The 24,009-nt window shown below is 33.1% G+C and overlaps 3 protein-coding genes across 3 annotated transcripts; 1 reads left to right on the forward strand and 2 right to left on the reverse strand.

Moving 5' to 3' along the window:
* The first annotated feature begins 6,025 nt into the window (after nt 1–6,025).
* On the forward strand, nt 6,026–14,966 carry LOC139513448 (uncharacterized). The gene is made up of 7 exons (XM_071301936.1): nt 6,026–7,141; nt 8,232–8,346; nt 8,878–9,345; nt 10,210–10,683; nt 11,235–11,364; nt 12,070–12,200; nt 12,895–14,966. The coding sequence occupies exons 2-7, from the start codon at nt 8,287–8,289 to the stop codon at nt 14,062–14,064; spliced, it is 2,433 nt and encodes an 810-aa protein (XP_071158037.1). The 5' UTR covers nt 6,026–7,141; nt 8,232–8,286; the 3' UTR covers nt 14,065–14,966.
* A 16-nt stretch (nt 14,967–14,982) lies between these two features.
* LOC139513449 (bifunctional 3'-5' exonuclease/ATP-dependent helicase WRN-like) lies at nt 14,983–19,233 on the reverse strand. Its single transcript, XM_071301937.1, has 3 exons — nt 18,684–19,233; nt 17,297–17,456; nt 14,983–16,685 (listed from the first exon to the last, which is right to left on the reverse strand). The coding sequence occupies exons 1-3, from the start codon at nt 19,036–19,038 to the stop codon at nt 15,713–15,715; spliced, it is 1,488 nt and encodes a 495-aa protein (XP_071158038.1). The 5' UTR covers nt 19,039–19,233; the 3' UTR covers nt 14,983–15,712.
* A 1,822-nt stretch (nt 19,234–21,055) lies between these two features.
* LOC139513450 (tubulin alpha-1A chain) lies at nt 21,056–24,009 on the reverse strand. Its single transcript, XM_071301938.1, has 3 exons — nt 23,817–24,009; nt 23,057–23,279; nt 21,056–22,381 (listed from the first exon to the last, which is right to left on the reverse strand). The coding sequence occupies exons 1-3, from the start codon at nt 23,817–23,819 to the stop codon at nt 21,252–21,254; spliced, it is 1,356 nt and encodes a 451-aa protein (XP_071158039.1). The 5' UTR covers nt 23,820–24,009; the 3' UTR covers nt 21,056–21,251.

A 24,009-nucleotide genomic window follows, 5' to 3' on the forward strand; every position in this document is an offset into this window, starting at 1 on the left:
GCAATAACCCTATATTCTTTTTGACTTCCTTATTTCCCTCACTGTAAATATCCAATTTAGATGTTCATCAAGGCCATGTATCCATATTTACTGCAATAATCAACAGTTGTTTCTCAGAAAAGAAGGACAAAGTTCAATCGAGGGATTGCCAGACATAAAAAAAAATGTATAATATGTATACTATTAAATAAAGATGCACCAATATAGGGTTATTGCATGAATATTGGGGAATATTGTCCAGAGTAGAATTTTATATTGCACGAGCTTGCGATAACTCTTTTATTGTATAGCAATATAATATTTAAAAGTAAAAATTGGTTTAAACTAAGATTTTGTCTTTGATGACGTCATGAATTTTTAAGATTTATTGCACGCTAACTTTTGGTTACTTTCTGTGGGAAATATTATATTGCTATACAATACTTGTAAAATCAGGGCAACTATTTTTTAGTAATTAAACAATAATCAAGGTTATAAATTTCAAGTATTCATCTAAAACACAGATTATTGTTCCATCTAAAGTACATCGACTATAAAGTTTGATCATCAATAAATATAAAAAGGCAATACCCTTTCGGGTTATACCCCCTGTAGTATCGATTAACTATAGATGATAGGCTCAAAGTGTAAATCGCAAAATGTTCAGGAGCACAAGTAATACTGACTAACATGTTTAACCCGCCACATTATTTATGTATGTGCCTGTCCCAAGTCAGATGCCTGTAATTCAGTGTTTGTCGTGTGTTTATGTGTAACATATTTGTTTTTCGTTCATTTTTTTTTTTTTACATAAATAAGGCCATTAGTTTTCTCGTTTGAATTGTTTTACATTGTCTTATCTGGGCCTTTTATAGCTGACTATGCGGTATGGGCTTTGCTCATTGTTGAAGGCTGTACTGTGACCTATAGTTGTTAATGTCTGTGTCATTTTGGTCTTTTGTGGATAGTTGTCTCATTGGCAATCATACCACATCTTCTTTTTTATAGTTTGTGCAATTAGATATTCTCACCAGTAGACGAATACCATTTTCACCAGGTGAAGCTAATTTTACTTATTATCTCGCCTGCTACGAAAATGTCATTATAAGTGACAGCTAGGATCGGCTGTAAACTATTTGTATGAAGCTTAATATTTCAGAGGACGAAGACTCGGAAAGCATCAACTTGTATACAGGGGATTCTTGCAAGATCTATTTGTATGTTTGACAGATTTAACCAGACCTCGACCTCATTTTACGAATCGGTGATCAAGCAAATGATTAAAGTTATGTGATTATGTCCGTTTCTCAGATACTATAACCATAGGCCAGCTATATGTGGTTTATTGAATGCTTGTAAGGTGAACTTGTCTGTCTGGCATTTATCATCTGACCATGACCTCATTTTCAATGTTTATTGGTCAATGATTATTAAGTTTTTATACGACCGCAAAATTTGAAAATTTTTTCGTCGTATATTGCTATCACGTTGGCGTCGGCGTCGTCGTCGTCGTCGTCGTCGTCGTTTGCGTCCGAATACTTTTAGTTTTCGCACTCTAACTTTAGTAAAAGTGAATGGAAATCTATGAAATTTTAACACAAGGTTTATGACCACAAAAGGAAGGTTGGTATTGATTTTGGGAGTTTTGGTCCCAACATTTTAGGAATTAGGGGCCAAAAAGGGCCCAAATAAGCATTTTCTTGGTTTTCGCACTATAACTTTAGTTTAAGTTAATAGAAATCTATGAAATTTTGACACAAGGTTTATGACCACAAAAGAACGGTTGGGATTGATTTTGGGAGTTTAGGTTTCAACAGTTTAGGAATTAGGGGCCAAAAAAGGGCCCAAAATAAGCATTATTCTTGGTTTTCGCACAATAACTTTAGTTTAAGTAAATAGAAATCAATGAAATTTAAACACAATGTTAATGACTACAAAAGGAAGGTTGGTATTGATTTTGGGAGTTTAGGTCCCAACAGTTTAGGAATTAGGGGCCAAAAAGGGACCCAAATAAGCATTTTTCTTGGTTTTCGCACCATAACTTTAGTATAAGTAAATAGAAATCTATGAAATTTAAACACAAGGTTTATGACCATAAAATGAAGGTTGGTATTGATTTTGGGAGTTTTGGTCCCAACAGATTAAGGGGCCCAAAGGGTCCAAAATTAAACTTTGTTTGATTTCATCAAAATTGAATAATTGGGGTTCTTTGATATGCCGAATCTAACTGTCATGACTGTGTATGTAGATTCTTAACTTTTGGTCCCGTTTTCAAATTGGTCTACATTAAGGTCCAAAGGGTCCAAAATTAAACTTAGTTTGATTTTGACAAAAAATGAATCAGTTAGGTTCTTTGATATGCTGAATCTAAAAATGTACTTAGATTCTTGATTATTGGCCCAGTTTTCAAGTTGGTCCAAATCGGGGTCCAAAATTAAACTTTGTTTGATTTCATCAAAAATTGAATAAATGGGGTTCTTTGATATACCAAATCTAACTGTGTATGTAGATTCTTCATTTTTGGTCCTGTTTTCAAATTGGTCTACACTAAAGTCCAAAGGGTCCAAAATTAAACTTAGTCTGATTTCAACAAAAATTGAAATCTTGGGGTTCTTTGATATGCTGAATCCAAAAATGTACTTAGATTTTTTATTATGGGCCCAGTTTTCAAGTTGGTCCAAATCAGGATCTAAAATTATTATATTAAGTGTTGTGCAATAGCAAGTCTTTTCAATTGCACAGTATTGTGCAATGGCATGAAATATCTAATTGCACAATATTGTGAAATAGCAAATTTTTTTTGAATTAGAGTTATCTTTCTTTGTCCAGAATAGTAAGCAAGAAATATCTAATTGCAAAATATTGTGCAATAGCAAGATTTTTTTTTAATTGGAGTTATCTTTCTTTGTCCAGAATCAACTTAAACCTTTGTTATATACAATATACAATGTATATTCACTTTTTACTACCAACTGATAAATTATAATAAATAACATTCAGTGATAACAAGCAGTTTTTTTTACATCTTAATATTTTATGATGTATTTAAATGAGTAGTTATTGTTGCAAACTCCATTAGAAATTTTAATTGAGATTAGTTTTGGAATAAGGGAAAGGGGGATGTGATTAAAAAAATTGGGTTCAATTTTTCTCATTTGAAATTTCATAAATAAAAAAGAAAATTTCTTCAAACATTTTTATGCCCCACCTACGATAGTAGAGGGGCATTATGTTTTCTGGTCTGTGCGTCCGTCCGTCCGTCCGTCTGTCCGTTCGTTCGTCCGTCCGTTCGTCCGTCCGTCTGTCCCGCTTCAGGTTAAAGTTTTTGGTCAAGGTAGTTTTTGATGAAGTTTAAGTCCAATCGACTTCAAACTTAGTACACATGTCCCCTATGATATGATCTTTCTAATTTTAATGCCAAATTAGAGTTTTTACCCCAATTTCACGGTCCACTGAACATGGAAAATGATAGTGCGAGTGGGGCATTCGTGTACTGAGGACACATTCTTGTTTTGAGAGGATTAATATTCAACAGCATAGTGAATTGCTCTAAGAGAAAACAAAAATTTTAAGTTCATTAGAACACATTCTTTCTGTGTCAGAAACCTATGCTGTGTCAACTATTTAATCACAATCCAAATTTAGAGCTGAATCCAGCTTGAATGTTGTGTCCATACTTGCCCCAACCGTTCAGGGTTCAACCTCTGCGGTCGTATAAAGCTACGCCCTGCGGAGCATCTGGTTTGGTTTTGGTCTGTTTCTCAATTACTAATGGTAGCAATACACAGTTAGAAGTTTAGTTTCGCATTATGGCCCCTGTGAATTTTTTAAATATGAAAGTTTTTGTACAATAAAATTGATTTTTAGATAATTGAAGAATAATATAGCCTTCTTAGTGGGTTTATATGAACATTAAGATTGTTTTTAACATGCTTTATAGGCCATTTATATGATTGACAGTCCGTATTTTCCTATCCGTACCGTTCATAGGTCCATACATTATTGTAGTGTTTATCAACAAAGATTTTGCGCTCGATCTTTTGAGGGCCCTCATGGGGTTTTTGATTATGTGATTACTTGGCCGTTTTTTTAATGATTATTTGATTATTAAGCCAAATATTTCATGATTATTTGATTACCTAGGACTGTATTTTTAGTTTATGATTATTTGATTACTAAAGATAAGCAAATATTTAATGATTATGTGATTATATTGGCAAAAAAATGGTGATTATGTGATTACTAGGACCCCCCCATGAGGGGCCTCTCTTTTCAATTCAATTTTATGGACCTCAAAAACGAGCAGATAAGCATATGATTTTTTTGGGACCACTTGATAGATATAAACCTATGGATTCAGGAAAGGTATTACTGTAATTGATTGAAATTTTCCTTTAGACCAAATTTTGGAGACTTTTGTGACATGTTCACCCCCCTTTTTTGCTATATTTTGTATCTAAGAAATGCAGATTGTTGCCATGGTTACACCCAAGAGGGATTATATTTCACCCTTATGACCATTAGAAATCAAATCTATGGAAGATTCTCTTTCTATAAGTATATACATGCATAACACAAATATAAAGCCTTCTTTGTTAGACAGGAGGGGAAAGAGGGTGTTTAAAAATTATGAGTGTCAATTTAAAGTTTTTTTCCTAACTGTGTATTGCTACCAATAGCAATAGGTCAGTTATATTTGATGTATGGAATCACTGAAGGGTATACATGTTTGTCTGGCAGGTATGATCTGACATTGGCCTCATTTTCACATTTCATTGGTTAATAATTGTTAATCACCTTAATCAATAGGTCAACTATATTTGGTATAAGGAATAGTTGCTTGTAGGTGTTCATGTCTGTATGACAGGATTTAAATGACATTGTCAATATTGTCATGGATCTTTTTGAAAATGTCAAGTTTGTAGTACAACCTTTATCTTTTAAAAAGACTTTCAACATAAAATCTAGTCAGTAAAGTAGAGGAACATTTCAGCGTGTGCACACTTATCTTATACTATAATATTTTTAAGGTAAGTAATTAAGTCAGGGTCATCATTCAGATCTTGACCTCTCCTTTTTCACATTTCATTTGTCAATGTCAAGTTACAATAGTTAGACCCTCTTCTAATAATGCCATAAGCAGTATGTCCGACTGGACTGATTGTATTGTTGGATACAGAAATTTTCATAAAGGAGGAGGGGCATTGACTGCCAAAAGAGGGTGTCCGTTCCAGTCATGCTTAAGTCATTCCCAATATTATCAACCAAATTTCCCAAACAAAACTGCTAAATCCGCCTCTGGATTAAAAAATGAACACAGACAGATGGACAGTACACCAAAGCATAAGCATAAAATACTAATATAAATAAACGACTTTAAATAAATGTTTTATGCTTATGCGTACATGTCCATCTGGTCTGGTTCATCTGACTATAAGCAATATGTCAACTATATGTTGTGTATGGAATGATTGTAATTTAATGTCTGTCTAGTTTGGTTTTTTTTCTCTTCGTTTTCACCGACCATTGATAATGTTAATTTTATTAGATTCTTAAAGTAAGACCCTCAATATAAAATAATCACGTTTGTAAAGCATGCGAATTCCGGCAAAGCTAGTTAAGTAATGAATTCTCGTTTTTTTTCGTCATAATTTTTATAAAAGAAAATATAATAATTGCAAATAAGGCTTGGAGATGTGATATGATTACCAATAAGACACCTTTAAGAGTTATTACAATGGTTTTGACGAAGAGGTCATGGGGAAGAAAGCGAGTACTCTTATATCGGTACTTATTTTTGTACGTGCTTCTAGATAATCTAATTTACAGTTTGTTGTGCTGTTACACCATTGTCTCTGGATAGGGAAGGGTTGAGATTTCTAATACATATTAAACACCGCCCCTTTTGGTTTTTGTACCAATTCAGAAGCCCGAGATTCGGAGGAAGTCGTTTTTTTATGTCTGTCATATTTGTTTTTCGTTTATTCTCTTAAGTCTTATCATAAAACTTCAAAAAAGAGTAGCAAGAATTATACTGGAATCAATCTAATTAAAAACCGATCTCTCATGCTCCCGTTTTCTGATATGTCGCGTGGGAGATCTAACGAAACCCGCTTTGGGGTCACATGTGAGTGACCTCGTAGGTGTGTCTTTTTCGACCAATGAAAATAACTCTTCCACGATAATGGAAGTTTATCCTGAGGTAAAGGGATGTAACTCATTTTTTTACGAAGAAATCGTCAGTCAAAACAATTCATTCGGGTTTTCTTTAATTATTTGATCACACCCGAAATTACGAAAGGATTTGTTTACTTCAATTTTTGGCGTCGTATATTTTTAACAATTCTGATAACGTTTTAAATGGTCTTGCTATGATGTATGAGTAGCCACCAAGATCTCAATTGTAAATTTTTACCTTGTATGCAACCAAAACCACATGTTTATGGAAGTTGGAGACTGTTTTAGTGTCAAATACATTGTCATTGCACATGTGTGAAGTATAAAACTATCGCTATGGATTTGAAGAGTCCTGCCACCCCCAGAAGAGTTTATTACCTCTCAAATATATGTGTAATTTGTGGTTTTTCATTTGTCCAGACTGACATTACCCCATCTGGCCACAAAGTTGAGAAAAAGCTAACAAATCATAAACTCAAATTGACAAGAGAAAGGGTAGACAATATTAAGAAGGTTATTGAGGTATTTGAACATGAACATGAACAAGTAAATGGTGTATGTAAAAAATGTTATAGACACATAGAGAAAGTGCTTAAACTGCAGGAAGAGTTGGGTTCGTTACAGAAAGACTTAAATGACACTAGAAGTGGTGTACGCATGACCTACAACTTGACGTGTTCAAAAACAAAGTCGGAAAGTAAAAGACAAAGTTATGAAAAACGACTATTGAGGTCACCACTGTCACAACAGCCAAGTAAACAACAAAGGACAGACTTTCCAACTGCTGTGTCAGTGGTTACAATGATGACACTGCCAACCTTTCCTCAGATTCTCAGTGGAAGACAGACGGACCATACAGTGGCTGAAATAGTTCCAACACCAAAAAAAAACAAGAAGATCGCTGTCATTTATTAGTCCGCCAAAGACTACTGCATCACAGGAGGAACAGAAACATGAGCAAAGCAGTCTTGTGGGAGAAGTTGAGGTACAAATGTACATGTTAATTTTATATTCATCTTGAAACATATGTTCATAATTTCTTATTTCAAATATTAAAATTACATGAGTTAAATATTACAAATTAAACTATAGTTGGATCAGATAGATGTTTTCTATCATTTAGTTTATAGATAATAAAGGCTGTGTTGCCAAATGTTAAAAAGGTATAACCATTTGATACTGTCAGAGGGTGATGATTTTATCAGCATTATTTCTTTTTTAATGGTTTTCAGCATGTAAAAAAAATCAATGATCCATAAATTATAAATACAAATGTATTTGTTTCAACTCTCATAGCCATCACCGAACACCCACATCAGTATCAAATGATTGTCTCCTCAAGTTTGTAGTTTTTAGAAAATTTTAATTTTGTACTAATTCGATAAAAATGACAGCAACAAACTTGATTTGAGTTGAATCATTTGTATTTCATTAACATCATGAACATGATTAAAGGATTGAAATTTCATGAGTCATACATTTATTTTGCTCATTTTTTTGTTCCGTCCAAGTACACTTTTTGCCTATGTGCTAAAAGGTAAACTGTTGCTGTCATTCTTTTTTCAGTTAACTTTAACATGTTATAAGTTCAATTGAATTTGCTTGTTGTTTATATTAATTGTTTGTTACCAATGACCACAAAAGCATCAACTGATAATATAGTTGTGTCAAATTTTAAAAAGACTATATATATATACATTTGTATGTACATGTATAGTATGGAAACTGGATTAATTTTAATTGTATCAAAGTTTGGGAAAGTAAGAGGACTTCAGTCTGTCTGCAATCCTTTGAATGCAAAAAAAGTGCTTACATTTTTACATGGGAACTTTAAAAACATCCTGTTTACATTTACAGAAGAAAAAAAGAGAAAATATAATAAGCCTAAAAAAAGGTACAGAAAACTCTTTTTCACAGATGGACAGACATGGATACATTTTGTATTTAGTGTTGTAGTCATAAGCTTTGATTTTCAAAAGATCTGTTTAACTACACTGCACACAGTTATTTTTTTGTGGTCAAATTGTTAAATTTTGCATGTCAATTGCAGTTTGCATCTTTAGTTTTTATTGCAGGTCTACATACATGTACAGAACTTGTTTTTAACATATATGAACATTACACTTTGAAATGTGGTTGGATTTACATGACTTTTCATTTGACTGCAGTAAATGTTATTGCAGAAAACAGGTAAAGTTGTTATTTTTTTCTCAAGATCAATAAATGTCAAGAAAGTTAATTATTAAAAAAGATATGAATTTTGATTCCAATAAGTTAAAGGAAAATGGAAGAACTCATATTGCATCTGAAAATGGAGTTGTGCCTCATACTTAATAAGAAATTTGATTTGGCACTGTTACCACGGTTACTGAAAAAATGTATATGGAATGATGAGTAACTGTATCATGATTAAATCTGTTTAGATATCGATCATTAATAAATTAAAAGCAATACATATTGTGTTAAATGATAATATTTTGCATTCTATTTAACGATCATTGAACAAGTTGAAAGATCACTTCAGTTTCATCAAGTAGTGCTGAATATTTTTCAATGGAATATAACATGTATAATGTGATCAATTTTTTAAAATTTATATAGTTTCTCCAAAACCAATAGATATGATATCTCGTCTTATTTCAATAAAGAAAAAAATCAATTAATCATAATAATGTTTTATCAATCACCCCAAGTCTCTAAAGGTCCCTCTTTATTTTATAGATGACAGTGTATTACCCCAGTGGGAAAAGGACCGCTTTTGTACCAGAAATTAGACACAGAAATATTTGCAGGGCTATTCATAGAGGACAAAATGTTGAAAAATGTATTATAGACATAATAAGTAAATCCCATCCAGAAACTTTGACCTCTGCTACATCCAATATTATTTCCGCTGAATGTGAAGCCATTTGCAAACGGGGATCTGGTTCAATTTTACAAGATAGATCCTACTCTGGAATATTTAACTTTCATTGGGATAAATTTCATGATGAAATACAACTTAAAGCACCACAGACATTGAAAGTAATATCTTCAGCTTTAAACAATATACCAATAGCACCAGGAGAGAAAAAGTATACAACACTAATGCACATTATTTCAATGGCACTGCATGGAAGGAACCAAGAGATGTCCTCTATTCATTATCAAATTGGATTCATTCTGACACATGGTGCCTGCAAACAAAGGGTAATTATATAAACTCATTGAATGCTATATGACTAAATTTTTAACTATGAAAAAAAGTTAATGAAATCAGGGGTGAATCCATTTTTATAAAATAAAGGTGAAGAAGGGGGGGGGGGGGTTCCAACTATACATGCTATATGTGCCTATTCAAATGCATTGCTCATTAGAAAAAAAAATGTTCCAACACACTCCCCCACAAGCCCTCACTGTTAAGCTTTTGCATGAATACAGAGCTTGTTATGGTTATTGAAATATGCCTGAAAGATCTGTTTCTTTTTTTTTAAAACTAACATGCTACATACATAATTTTTGTCTTTGCTAAGTTAATTTGCCAAAGAAGACTGCATGATGCAACTTGCAGCATCAGCTGTATATATATATATATATATATGCTGAAGTTTGTGAGTCAGTCTAATAAATTGAATATTTACATTATAAATTAGTGATATACTGTAGGCACACACAAATGTTCATGTGTAGTTGATTTAGGATTTAAATATCTCATTTTCATGGAGATCATATGGAATTTCTCCCTCTGTCTGACATTGGTCAATAATTTTGAAGTATTGCATACATGTAAAAATTACTTTTTATTTAGATTTGAACAAAAATGTGTCAATGTTCATTAATACAATGTATATATAAATTTTATCATAGAATCACAGTGAGGACTTTGATACAGGTGACACGGGTGGTAATAAAGCTCTGTGTTAAAGGCCACTGTGATTTTGAGATGAAGAACAGCAATAAAAGGCTGTTCCTTTACTTGTTGTGTTTCTTGTTGTACATGTACTGATTTCATGTCATAAATAGAAACCCTATCTTAAATATTCTTGATTTTAACCATGCTTCTGTTTTTTATAGGACATTGAACGCTTGGCAAAGTTGGGCTTAACTGTAAACCCCAGATCTGTTCAAAATAAGCTCTCATCTTGGGAAGATTTTTTAGACACAGATTTGGTTCAGTTAAAAGAGGAGTGGAAAGAAGGTGTTGGTGTCAAGTACCAAATGATTGGTGACAATTGGGACAAGAATATTTTACCATCCTACAGGACTTCCCAAGATAAAACGCTATCTCTGCACCTGTTTCAAGTTATTGCAGTTGTAGATAGAATTGTTCCAGAAAATAAACCCGTTGTTGAAGAAGAGGTACAACTGAATCATGCTGATTTTATACCATCAATATCAGAACAAGAGAAATTGAAGAAAGAGCTCTCCTTTCTCGTAGCAACATCAGTAATTCAAAATATTGATCAAATGAAAACTGAGTTTGAATCTATTTTCCCATCACACTTAGAGCATGATAACAGTGATTCATCTGGAATCAAAACAAAACAGGTATGATTACTTCTTTTGATGGTTTGGAAAATATGTTTGTTAAAATTGAGTTATGAATATATAATGTATAAACAGGTTTAAAAGTATTGTAATTCAGATCATAAACATATTATTGTAACTAAAAGGATAGAGCTTGGTATTTATTATAAAGTATCAGAAGGGTAAAAATCATACTGATTTTTTTTATCATAGTTCAAGTTAACATGGCCATGCATATGTATGATGAGATTTGTCATAAACATCCTTACAAGCACAATGGAGTTTCACTCTATGTTTCTTAACTGATCTTCAATGGTATACATATACATGAATATATAGCATATTGAACAGACATACAGCCTTTTATAGCTGACTATGCGGTATGGACTTTGCTCATTGTTGAAGGCCGTACGGTGACCTATAGTTGTTAATGTTTGTGTCATTTTGGTCTTTTGTGGAAAGTTGTCTCATTGGCAATCATACCACATCTTCTTTTTTATATACAGGATCGTGTTGTTTTAAGTTAAGTGTAGGAAAATTATAAAATATTTAATGGTATGTATTCTTTTCAGTTTCCTTTGGGCTTATTCGACTGTAATGAAAACAAGACCCAACAGGTGATCAGACTTCTTAAGCAGCTGACTGAAAAGTATGTGCCACTAAAAGACAATGGAGAAGTGATTGATGAAGTTTTCTTTGGAGGTAATTTTACATTAATATATTCTGTTCAAACAACAATTTACTTTGATCCACAGATCTATAGAAAAATGTATAGATGTGCCATGATTGTCAATGAGAAACTCTTACCTGACACCAAAGGAGGTACAAGTTAACAACTATAGTATTTCTCATAATAAAGCCTTCAACAATGATCAAAACAGATGAACCCAAACTGCATAGGAAGATAGAAATATATGAAAAAAATGTAAAACAATTCAAATAAGAAAGCCACATTATTCATGTTACTGTAAATTCAGAAATTAATTTATTGCTTGCTTTTAAAGAGAATTTGTCATTTTAGACTAAAATATGATTTTATTTTTTGCAATATTCAGAAAAATTATGTTTGATTCAAAGAAATAATTACAAAATGCTAGTTTTAATTATTGCGATGATAACCCTGTCTCATTTTTCGCAATGATAAAAACATTGCAATAATTAGGAAATTTACATTATTATGCAAAGTGACAATGTGGATTATTTAAACGTCAGAAATGATTGAAATATTTTCGGATACCAGCATTATTATAGTTAGACATGGAATAGCTAAAAATGTTCAATTTTGTGATTAAAAAAAAATATGTTCCTATGCATAACGGTTCATTTTTGTTAATATTCATTTCTTGGAGGACTGAAGCATATGTGATATGAAGGAAAACTGTTTGTAAAAAACTTAATCATTTTCAGGAGACAGATTAACAGACGAAAGAATCCAGTCAGCTCAGCAAGCCATGTCAAATGGTGATACTCCAAAAGAGAAACTGCAAGGTTTCATTTCCAAAATTGAAGACTGGCATAGAATGATGAATTTTTTGGAGGTATACAACCTAAGTAGCAACTTAAGTTGGGCATTTTATGTTTCATTATAGGGAGAGGTGTGGGGGCTGAAATTGTTTAAGTATAGTATCTCTAGCAAAAACTGATTTTCAATCCAACAAGAGGCAAATTCTTTCGACTATCTCCGGGTACTCTGGTTTCTTTCACCAATAAAAACTGACTGCCAATAGTAGTAGTGTTAAACAATTATTAATCAATCAATTTAATGACAGGTAATTCATTGATTTGTGCTTTAACTGTTAAGCTGTTCTTAACTGTTCCTTAGTCAGGAATCTGATGTACAGTAGTTGTCACTTTTTATGCAATTTATACGTTTTTCTAGTTTCTTATATAGATTAGTCTGTTGGTTTTCCTGTTTGAATGGTTTTACACTAGTATTTTTTGTGGGCCCTTTATTGCTTGTTATTCAGTGTGAGCCAAGATTCTGTGTTGAAGGCCATACCATGGCCTATATAGTTTGACTTTTATTCATTGTTATTTGGATGGAGAGTTGTCTCATTGGCACTCATACCACATCTTCCTATATCTATGGCAGTTTAATTGTACTTTTTAGAAGGAATAGAAACATCCATCAATGTAATTTTTTACATATATTTACTCAATTTCATTTGATAACATGTTAAAAATATTTTTATAATATAGGACTCTGTTTATTCATGTATCTTTTATTTTCAGGCAATATGTAAACTCACATACGCCCAATCAACGATGGATAGAGGTACAGCCTGTTATTTTAGAAATTTTCTAAATCTTAGGAACGTCAAAGCTGAAGTTAAAAATGCTTTTCGAGCATATAAACTGTTGTACTATACAATATTTGATGCCTGCTGTTGTATTTTATTCATGAAACAATTCAATACACATGACTTAGAGGGAGTTATAGAAATGCCATCTGACTTCAAAGAAAGGAACAGTGAACAAAAGGTCCAGTGGTTATTGAATGTATGTTCCAGTATTGTTGAGGAGTGGTTTTTTGAAAATACTGATATGTTTCAGGAGCTCAGAGAAATTTTGGAGGATCCTGATCACCCAGAGAATTATTGGGTTCTGAATGAAGAGGGAAGATTTCCCTGTCATTTTTGTATAAAAACTTACTCTCATGTTGGAAGTCTAAAAACACATGAACGAATTTGTCATCAGCACAATGGACCAAAAATTGAAAAGAAAAAGAAAGCAAAAACTTCGGCAAATGATGATCAGCTATTTAACTACATTATTCTGTTATTTAAATTAACTGGACTTCTCAAAAATTTAGATACCGCTATTGATATGGCAGATGGAAGAAGATCTGTGAGGTCAGCAAAATATGAACTTCCAATTTTCAATACAACAAATAAATTAAAATATGTCATTGGTTGCATTCATTTAACTGCTCTTTCAGAAGAAACTCTATCACCAGAACAAAGAGATAGACTGATATTAAACAGAACAGTTAACCTTCAAGGGGGAAAGAACAATAACCTTGCTCTGGACGAATATGTTGAGATGCTGAACAGAGATAGCAAGGACATAGTTACAGGTCACCAAACAAAGGAAAGCATTATTGCACACTCAAAACAATATCCACATTTGATAAACTACATCAAACACTTTGATATAATATCAGAAATCCGACAACGAAAAGGATTCCACAAATTACCACAATATAAAGCAGACGTAATGAAGGTAGCAAAAGAACTGACAGAGATAAGGGCTTTTGAACATACACCAAAACGAAAATTTGTGTGTAAAGACTTGTCCACCGAAAGAAATCCATTCATTAATTCCTACAGAGGCTTATCGACCATGATAAACAGACACAAACCAAAAGAACCATTTAGCCGTTTAAGAGACAAACATCAATAGGACAGTTGCCTGCATTAAATGATAATTGTGATCTGTATTCATCATTGTTCATGAATTAACTTCTTTTTCAAGTTAATACTTATATTATTATCTGATTTATTATGTATAGCTTATTTATGGTTATGAACTTGATGATATTTTCTTCTTTGCAAACTGAGGATAATTGTTGATATTAAAGCTAAATACCTGATTGCATACATGTACTATTTTCCTAACCCATGTAAGAATATATAAAAATAAAAAGATTTGTATGATTGCCAATGAAAACTCCCCATTATACCAAATAACATAGAGGTTAAAACAACAATGTCATCGTATGACCTTCATCAATGAGCAAAAATGAAAAGGCATTATCAGCTATATATACTAGCATGTATAAATTATGTCCCACATGCACCTTTTGAATAATTTTGGTACTTTTCCTTGTCCTTGTATCCAATTGCAAATTAGTTGTTGGGGATATTTAATATTCCTAAAACATGTATAGCTTATTTATTTTTCCCTCATTGCTGTTGATTCATTTATTTTCTAGGTACATACTCAAATTTAATGGTTAATCTTAACCCATAAAATGACTGATTATGTTGGGAATTTTGTAAAATATGGTAATCCACTAAACAATTTCAGTGTGCCTGTTGCAAGTCAGGAGCCAATTTCCAATTTTAGATGGAGGGAGGGTTTAGTTTCTGAAACGGAATTAACTTTTTTTTTACGTGAATTGCCACTGTTTTCTTTCTTGTCTTTCAGTCTGTGGTTGATTGATGTCTCATTTGCAGTTATACCACATGTATTCATTTTATTTATTTGTGCACCTCACAATCACTTAGATTTATTTTTTGAATAAAGTTGACCTGTGACAAGTATCTGAGACAACAACACAAAAATTTAATAAATGATCATATATCATTTATATATATATATATATATTTGTTTATTATACATGTTATAGTGCAACTTGATTATATACATATATTACAGTTGTAAAATTTACAATACAAATATCAGCCAGCCTCCATAGGCTTATGAATCACTAAATGGGCCAAATATATTAAAGATCAATTATATTCTCAAAAAGTTATAAAGCTGTCACTGTGCAAATATATATATACTGGATTTTAAGTTACAGATAAATTTAATGATCAAATGTCAAGTATATGTTTGCATAAACCATGAAAAAGAGTTGTATAAAAAAGGGATGTGGTGTGATTGTTATGCACACGTAAATTGTTTCTGAGAGACAAGCCGAACACAAAACCAATGGACCACAAAACGGAGATCAATTGAAGTCTGTCACACTCTGTACAACTTACAACTATTCTGTTCACTGAAAATTATGTACATGAATATAAAAAATAATCAGGTCAATAAAAATATATTTTCCAAGTTTGATTGCTTTCTGTTAATATGATCACTATACATATGAAAAGTTTAATAATGGACTCTAAATGACTAAAAAGTGTAGCAGCCAGTTGGGAATGCACTTTCATTTCAAAGCTTTCCTGATGCTAAATTTCATTTCAAATGCTGATAAGATATATATAAATAGTAAACATTAAACAATTGCCATCACATTTAAAAACGCAATCCCAGTTAACCTTGACACAACACAAGAAAAAATAGTAGTTACACATTTTGATTACATTTGTTTTCAAACATTTTCATCTAATTCTGCCAAAAAATCATCATCAGAACTGAACAATTCAACACCATCATCAGCTGCAGCATTGTATTCATACTCAATTGTGTCACTATCACTGTCATGTGGCACAGTTTCAACATTTTCAATCAAAGATTCAATTTGCAGAATTTCACAATCCCCACAGGAACAGTTTTTGGCACAATTATCGCAACAAGTGTGCTTGTTACATTCTTTTTTAGCAAGTTCTTCCAACTCAGTATCTTGCAAGAAATTACTCATCAGAACCTGTCTTCTGCATGTATTTGTTGTGAAGACTGTCTTCACTTCCTTGTTGACACTTCTTAAATGATAGGAGTTGTGCATTAATATTGCAACAGAGTTGGAATTGTCCCGTCCCACTCTTCCTATTTCCTGAACTAAATCTAGAATACTTCGGGGTGACCCGTAAAGTATGATGCTATGACAAGCTACAACATCAATACCCATTCCTAATGCAGTGGTTGCAAATACAATTCTGATATCACTAGATATTTGACACATAGCCTCTATTATTTTCTTTTTATTTTTGTCAGATGTTTCAGAATGAAACATTTCTACCAGAGACTTACACATTGGCACCTCAGTTGTAGTGTATGTATATAATTTGGAAACTTCGTTGATGCTGTTGGCATATATCAATGTTTTTGGAAAATCCTTTCCTAAACGTTCAAGAGAGTCTATAAGCCAAAACATGGCAGTGTCAACAGAATTTTCAATCTTTTTAACAACAAGCTTAATATTGCTCTTGTTTGGAGACACATTCAGAAACATAGTATTGTCTGTTTTAAAGTTCAGGATTTTCATGACCTGCTTCTTAATCTTGTTGGTACAAGTAGCGCTTAATGCTAATGCAGTAGCATTCGGAAACATGGCCCTCATCTCTCCTATATATCTGAACCACTTCCTAAATGCTTCCTGCTCATCTGTCTCTTCATCACCTCCCCTGCAAAAAAAAAGTTGTTTTACAAAATTTGCACAAAAATCACCACCCAATAAACATGATAAATAATTATGCTTCATTCTATTTTTTTTTATATTAATTATAGTTGTACTATATTTTTTATGTTCAGTATATATAAAATGTACTTCCACTCAGAAGATTGTAGGCATCCTGTGGATCATTTATCAGACATTTATAATCATATACCTCAATACTAGAATAAGGGGGAGGGCCACAATACCTTTTTATATGTTGCAAAAGTAAATGTTACCTTTTCCCATATTGTTGGGTTTTAATGCATGTGGTATGCAATGTAAGAGTAGTATACCAAAGTGTCAAAAGAGGAACACCAAAAACAGAGGACAGAAGAAAACAGGAGCAATGACAGCTTGGTTTTTACTTTTAATAGATTGATAGACAAAATTAAGATTGACAGACCTAGAAGATATGGGAACTTTATTAACCTAGTCATATATATATTACCAATATTTGCCTAGACCTATTTTGAAGCTTGAAAGGTTACCTATCCAACCCCCCCCCCCCCCCCCACACACCACCACCACCACCCCCGTTTGAGAATAAGGTTTTGTAGCAAATGACTATATAACAATTACCATGTTGTTATGGTATGAAATTCATCTAGAACTATCAACCCTACTGAAAGTTGTTGGAGTTGTGACCTCCAGTAAGGATCGCCAACCAGTGTCTCAGGAGATGCAAATATGACGTCAATTGATCCGTTTCTTATCTGTTGATCACCTTCTTCAGAGTTGCCTGCAAAATTGAGAAAGAAAAACTATTTTTGAATTCTTTTTAATTTCCCACAAAAGAAATATATAAAATCCACACAAGAAATATATATTTAAACATCATGAGCATGAAATGGCGTAATCATTTAAACATTTGTGTGATGAATATAATCAATTGTTTTTTGTTTATTTCTTTTGTACAATGTACATGTAATCACACGATAAGTTTTTCTAAATTTGAATTGTTTTTCACTTGTTAAAATGTACATTTAATTTCAGGGACTTTAAAGCTACATGCAGTAATGTAGTATACGTATTGCCTATTTGTTTTGATCATTAATGAAGGTGTGTTGTCGACCATTGTTAACTTGCATGTCATTTGGTTTTTGGTGGAGAGTTGTCTCACTGATTTGGCAATCATACTACATGATAACATGTAGCTCATCTTATATGAACTTTAGTTTAAAGTGGCTTTGAACTGTCAGTTACTGCGAGTACTCTCAGTCTCAGATCATTGGGTTGGGATCCCACTTACATCAGCTGGCTTACATGTCTAATATTATTATCATTACATAGTTGTTTCTGTTCAATTATTCGTTATGTTTGTACATAAATTAGGTCGTAAGTTTTCCTGTTTGTAATTGTTTTAAACTTGCCATTTCCGGCCTATTATAGCTGACAATGGTATATATATATTATGGGCTTTGCTCATAGACATGGTTGAAGGGCTTAGGCCCTATGGTAAGTTGAACCGTAACCAATAACCAATAATTTCTGTGTCATTTGGTCTGTTGATAGACATGATAGAGTCTTGTGGAGACTTGTCTCATTGGCAATCATACCACATCTTCGGTTTGTCTATACATAAACATCTATAGCTAGTCTGTACTATCTATACTAGCTATATCTGTATCTGTATGGTTACATTGTAGTTCCCAATTCTGGCTTTTTAGTATTGGCACTGTTAAATTTACTGATGTTTCATTTATTAGCCATGGCGGCTTTGGCCATAATCCATATTTTACAACTTAAAAGTAATACTGATAGATTGCGAAAATAAACCAGGCTTTTGGAGAAACGTATTTAAATAAAGTAAATCACAACGTCCCGAAATCCGAAAAAAAGATTACCCGGATCCCGAAAGGGTCAATCCCGATCCTGGAGTTCTGTCTTCTGATGAAGGTCCTATCCCCCCTCAATATTTCAAAAACTTGATACATGTAGTATGTACATGTAGCCTATGTTATAATACCTTTAAAGGCGGACTTCAATCCAGGTACAGTTTCTAGACGCTTTACTTGGTCGTTCATAAGTGATACAAGTGGACAACAGACAATTATTTTCTCTTCTACGTCAAGCTTCTCTAAATAATTGACAGTTTCTGGAGTGAACACTTCAGTTGGTTCAGGCTCAGCTTTCATTCTCCGTATCAAAGGAAGGTAAATCTGGTACGGGAGTGACTTTCCAAATCCCGTTGGTAATACAGCCATACAGTCTCTTCTCGCTAAAAGTGATGACACTATTTCTCTTTGCTCAAATTTTAACATTTCTACTCCAAATAATGCACAAACTTCTGTAATCATCGAATCCAGTATATCGTCCGCCATTTTCCCATTCAATCCAAACACGCTAAAGGAAAACTTTTTTGATTGGCTTACTGATAGGTCGTCAACTCATTTGCATATCATTAAAAATTCATAACTTAAGTTCACTCACATGTGACCCCAAAGCGGGTTTCGTTAGATCTCCCACGCGACATATCAGAAAACGGGAGCATGAGAGATCGGTTTTTAATTAGATTGTACTGGAATGCGATATTTCTATTCCATCTAATTTCATGTTTTCTTCTTTAAAATGGCTATCTTTTACCAAAAGAATAAAATACCAACAATCAATTCTAATGTATAAAATTGTAAATGGGCTAACACCTGATTACTGAGCAATGCTAAATATTGATGATGTGCAACGCCACAACTTACGATCTGTCTTTAATAATGATCTTTTTGTTCCAAGACCAAATACACATTTTTATAAAAAATCTTTTCATTATTCTGCAACCAAAGTATGGAATAATTTACCACTCGAAATAAAAAAATGTCCTAATGAGGAATTATTCAAGAAACATAGTTATAATCATTTTCTTGAAAATTATATGCAAGTCAAATAATTTGTTTTCCTCTAACAAAACTATATCAAATATTGTCATTTATTACCCTTTGTATATTTCAATGATTGAATTGTGTATATACTAGTAATATATATTATGAATGTATGAATGTTAACTGTATGCATGTATTTTGTTTGAGGGCCTCAATGAAAATTAGACTATTTCTAATTGAGTTACCCTCTTTAAATAAAGAATTTATTATTATTATTATTATTATTATTAAGTCTGGCCTTTAGGGTTTTCGTTTGCATGAATTGTTTAACGTTTTGTCATGTCTGAGACTTTTATATCTTACTTTACAATGGTTTCCTCGGTGTTGAAGGTTATACGGTGATTTTCAGTTGCTTATATTTACGTCTTTACTCTCTGGAGCATTGTTTTCTCATTGGTAATCATATCGCTCCCTTATTTTCATAACATAATGATGTGGTGTACCTTTCTCCGTGTTGATTTTAATTGTGCGTTTTGTCTCTGTATTGGATATCAAGCTGGTTTTTTTCAAATATTAGAAGCCAGGGCTGAGTACACAAAAACCTTGTTCTTTTTGTGTACATTTCCGAAATCGGCAACCTCGTTTATGGTTACGTTAATGTTTTGTTTATGTTCAGAAGTTGCCGTTCAGGGCAGACATTTGGTAGTTACTGTTAAATTTATCATACGTTTTCCTATAACTTAAGACATTGGTCATGCTATTGATGATCTTTGGTAAAGCTTTTTGTTCTGTTTACTTCGTCTTTTCGTGTGAATATATCGAATCTAATGTGCAAGGCATTGATATATTATAATATACGAAAACGAAAAAAGATTGTTAGTCCTCAATCAAAATAGTATGTTTGAACTTTCAGTTGTTTTTAAACACTGTCGACATCTCACAAAAGCCAATGTGTACTTGTTAGCCTTCTTGTGAATAGAATGGTTATTTTTTACATAACAACTATATTAAAAAACGAAGCAGGGGAGCACTCGCACTTTATTCTTAATGTATACGGTATAGATAAAAGCTCAAAAGACGTGATGTTAAGGAAATATAGATCAACGTGTGGCCATCAACAATGAGATAACCTATACCGTATATTAAGCCTAAAAAGAAACCGACATGAACAATGTGAGACAAGTCCTGTTTAATAAGACTGAAAGAGATAAATCTAGCTTTTGTACCAATATACTGTAGGATAAGATTGCACTTGAAAACACCAAAAATCGCACCTCTTAGTTTGTGTGTATTCTGTTAACAATTAGTAGTTTCTCACGGAAACGAACTTTTAGCCCTTTATTTTGTCAACAACAACAGAAACTAACACAACACATAGGTTCGGGAAAATATAAACCATTCCAATGCATACCAATATTTTGAAGAAGGCAAATTAGTTGAAGAAGGCAAATTAGTTGAAGAAGGCAAATTAGTTATGTAGTCATAAACAAACCAAGTCAAGCAGAAAATAAACAATACTAGTATATATCAGTAAAATAAACTTTTAATTTTGGTCTTATAGCAAGTTTATGTCAACAATTTAACAACATATTTTAACTTTCAAAGATGTAAACGATCCTTTAAAGTTCTATTTATTTACCGTGTGTATAAGGTTTTGTTATAACACTGTTGTGATGGTAATATTATCGTAGTTTCAAAATATTATGTTCTTATATCACTGTTTAATATTCTTCTCCTTCTTCTTCACCTTCACCCTCTACGGAGTCAACTCCAACTTCTTCGTAATCCTTCTCAAGAGCAGCCAAATCTTCTCTGGCTTCTGAGAATTCTCCTTCCTCCATACCTTCTCCGACGTACCAATGGACAAAAGCACGTTTGGCGTACATCAAGTCAAATTTGTGGTCAAGACGAGCCCAGGCCTCAGCAATGGCGGTTGTGTTGCTCAACATGCAGACGGCTCTCTGTACTTTAGCCAAATCACCTCCTGGTACAACAGTTGGTGGTTGGTAATTGATTCCGACCTTGAAACCTGTTGGACACCAGTCGACGAACTGGATGGTTCTCTTAGTCTTGATTGTTGCAATGGCAGCGTTGACATCCTTTGGTACAACATCACCTCTGTACAACATACAACAGGCCATGTACTTTCCGTGACGTGGATCACATTTTACCATCTGGTTAGCTGGTTCGAAACAAGCATTGGTGATCTCGGCAACAGAGAGCTGTTCATGGTATGCCTTCTCTGCAGAGATGACTGGGGCGTATGTAGCCAATGGGAAATGAATACGTGGGTATGGTACCAAGTTGGTCTGGAACTCAGTCAAATCGACGTTGAGAGCACCATCGAATCTGAGTGATGCAGTGATTGAGCTGACAATCTGACCAATAAGTCTGTTCAAGTTGGTGTATGTTGGTCTCTCGATGTCCAAGTTACGTCTACAGATATCGTAGATGGCCTCATTGTCTACCATGAAAGCACAATCGGAGTGCTCAAGGGTGGTATGGGTGGTCAAGATGGAGTTGTATGGTTCGACGACAGCGGTGGAAACCTGTGGAGCTGGGTAGATAGCGAATTCCAATTTTGATTTCTTTCCATAGTCGACGCTGAGACGTTCCATAAGGAGGGAGGTAAATCCAGATCCGGTTCCACCACCGAAGCTGTGGAAGATGAGGAAACCTTGAAGACCGGTACATTGATCAGCCAATTTACGGATTCTGTCCAAGACCAAGTCGACGATTTCCTTACCAATGGTGTAGTGACCTCTGGCATAGTTGTTAGCGGCATCCTCCTTTCCTGTGATCAGTTGTTCTGGGTGGAAAAGTTGACGGTATGTACCAGTTCTGACCTCATCTGAAATTGTAAATAATAAAAAAATGATTAATAAAAAGAACCTTTCTCTGGTAGTTTTAGTCATCGGGTGTATGGAAGGTGGTTTACAGAACACTATAGTAGATAATAATGGCAAAAATATAAAGAATAGAGTAAAATGGTTAAAAAAAATAAGAACAGAAAGTAATGTGATACTTATACATGGTATATATATAAAGAGAACAATGGGAAAACAGATAAATACCAAAGAAAAATGGCCTAGAAAATTAAAGAATCACAAATGAAAGACCCCAATCAAGAATTTCTTATCATAATGGTTTAATAAACTTGTGACTTTTACCTTTAAATAAAATCAATTAACCACTTACGCGTAAATTTGACGATACGGATAATAACTGTGATCAATTAAATAAAACATGAATGGAAAACAATTACAAAAGAATTTAAACATGTACAATCATGATAGTAAACGTGTCCATTTCATCAATGTATCACGTGATTTATGACCAAGTTTGATATAACTGACAAATCTTGACAAAATTAAACATAATAGTTGTATATAATTTGAATAGTTTATATTGACGTTCACTCATCTCATATGACGGAATAAGTATCATAGGCTAATATCTTTCGACTATATTTTTTCTGTGATACCAAAATAAGTTATTTTAAAAAAGTACTGAATCTTAAACTTACCGACTACTGTTGGCTCCAGATCGACAAAGACAGCTCTTGGTACGTGTTTACCAGCTCCAGTCTCACTGAAGAAGGTGTTGAAGGAGTCATCACCACCACCAATGGTCTTGTCTGAGGGCATCTGACCATCAGGTTGGATACCGTGCTCCAAACAGTACAATTCCCAGCAGGCATTACCGATCTGGACTCCGGCCTGTCCGACGTGGATGGAAATACATTCTCGCTGAAAAAGCAAATACAAACATTCATGAACATGACATTATCAATAAAAATTGGCATTCACATTTTCTTATGAATTACAGCTGACATGACCTTCTTAGCAATCATGCTATTCTGATCTTTGACATACATGAAGGAATTATATTTTTATATCAGCAAAAACTCTGAATTGAACCAAAACTATTAAAAAATCAAGGTTTATACTTTTTTTTACACATAGGAACACTAATAAAACACCCTCAAGAACAGTCAGACAAATCGACTAGTGCAATGAAAAATCATCAAATGTTTGATATATAAGGCAGTATCTAGATTAGTTATCCCTTTCCAAGATTAATTTTCTATTTCATGCCTAGTTTATGTTTTTTTTTCCTTTTACTTTTCTTTTTAGATTTCAGTTAATTTTAATTGAAAAAAAAACAACATTAAAGAAAAGAAACTTGTCCTTTATACTGTTCGGTATCGAAATAATAAATTTTCTGAAATACATAATTACAAAAAAAACCAACAATAAAAAGTTTTGATATTGAAATTGACTTACCATGTTGACGATTTAGTTGTTTTGTTACTGAAATAAAAACAAAAAGGCCTTCGCTCACTGTGACTTGAGGTGTCGTGTGAGAAATAAGGTATAATAATGTTTGCTTCATAACTTCTTGTATTTATACGAAATCCAAAGTCGTTGCTAGGAACAGCAATCAAAAGGGTGGTTTTCTATTGGTTGAAAGTGAGGG

The sequence above is a fragment of the Mytilus edulis genome, chromosome 2, assembly GCF_963676685.1.
Source record: "Mytilus edulis chromosome 2, xbMytEdul2.2, whole genome shotgun sequence".
NCBI lineage: Eukaryota > Metazoa > Mollusca > Bivalvia > Mytilida > Mytilidae > Mytilus > Mytilus edulis.

What these genes read in the sequence shown, in the direction of transcription:
- LOC139513449 (XM_071301937.1), bottom strand. Translation starts at nt 19,038, where the DNA reads ATGGCGGACGATATACTGGATTCGATGATTACAGAAGTTTGTGCATTA. An exon ending in ATTGAAGTCCGCCTTTAAAG is followed by an intron (nt 17,457 to 18,683) that starts GTATTATAACAT and finishes TCAATTTTGCAG; the next exon opens with GCAACTCTGAAGAAGGTGAT. An exon ending in TTTCATACCATAACAACATG is followed by an intron (nt 16,686 to 17,296) that starts GTAATTGTTATA and finishes TTTTTTTTGCAG; the next exon opens with GGGAGGTGATGAAGAGACAG.
- LOC139513450 (XM_071301938.1), bottom strand. An exon ending in TCTGGAGCCAACAGTAGTCG is followed by an intron (nt 22,382 to 23,056) that starts GTAAGTTTAAGA and finishes TTACAATTTCAG; the next exon opens with ATGAGGTCAGAACTGGTACA.
- LOC139513448 (XM_071301936.1), top strand. Translation starts at nt 8,287, where the DNA reads ATGTGGTTGGATTTACATGACTTTTCATTTGACTGCAGTAAATGTTAT. An exon ending in ATGGTGCCTGCAAACAAAGG is followed by an intron (nt 9,346 to 10,209) that starts GTAATTATATAA and finishes TGTTTTTTATAG; the next exon opens with GACATTGAACGCTTGGCAAA. An exon ending in CTGGAATCAAAACAAAACAG is followed by an intron (nt 10,684 to 11,234) that starts GTATGATTACTT and finishes TATTCTTTTCAG; the next exon opens with TTTCCTTTGGGCTTATTCGA.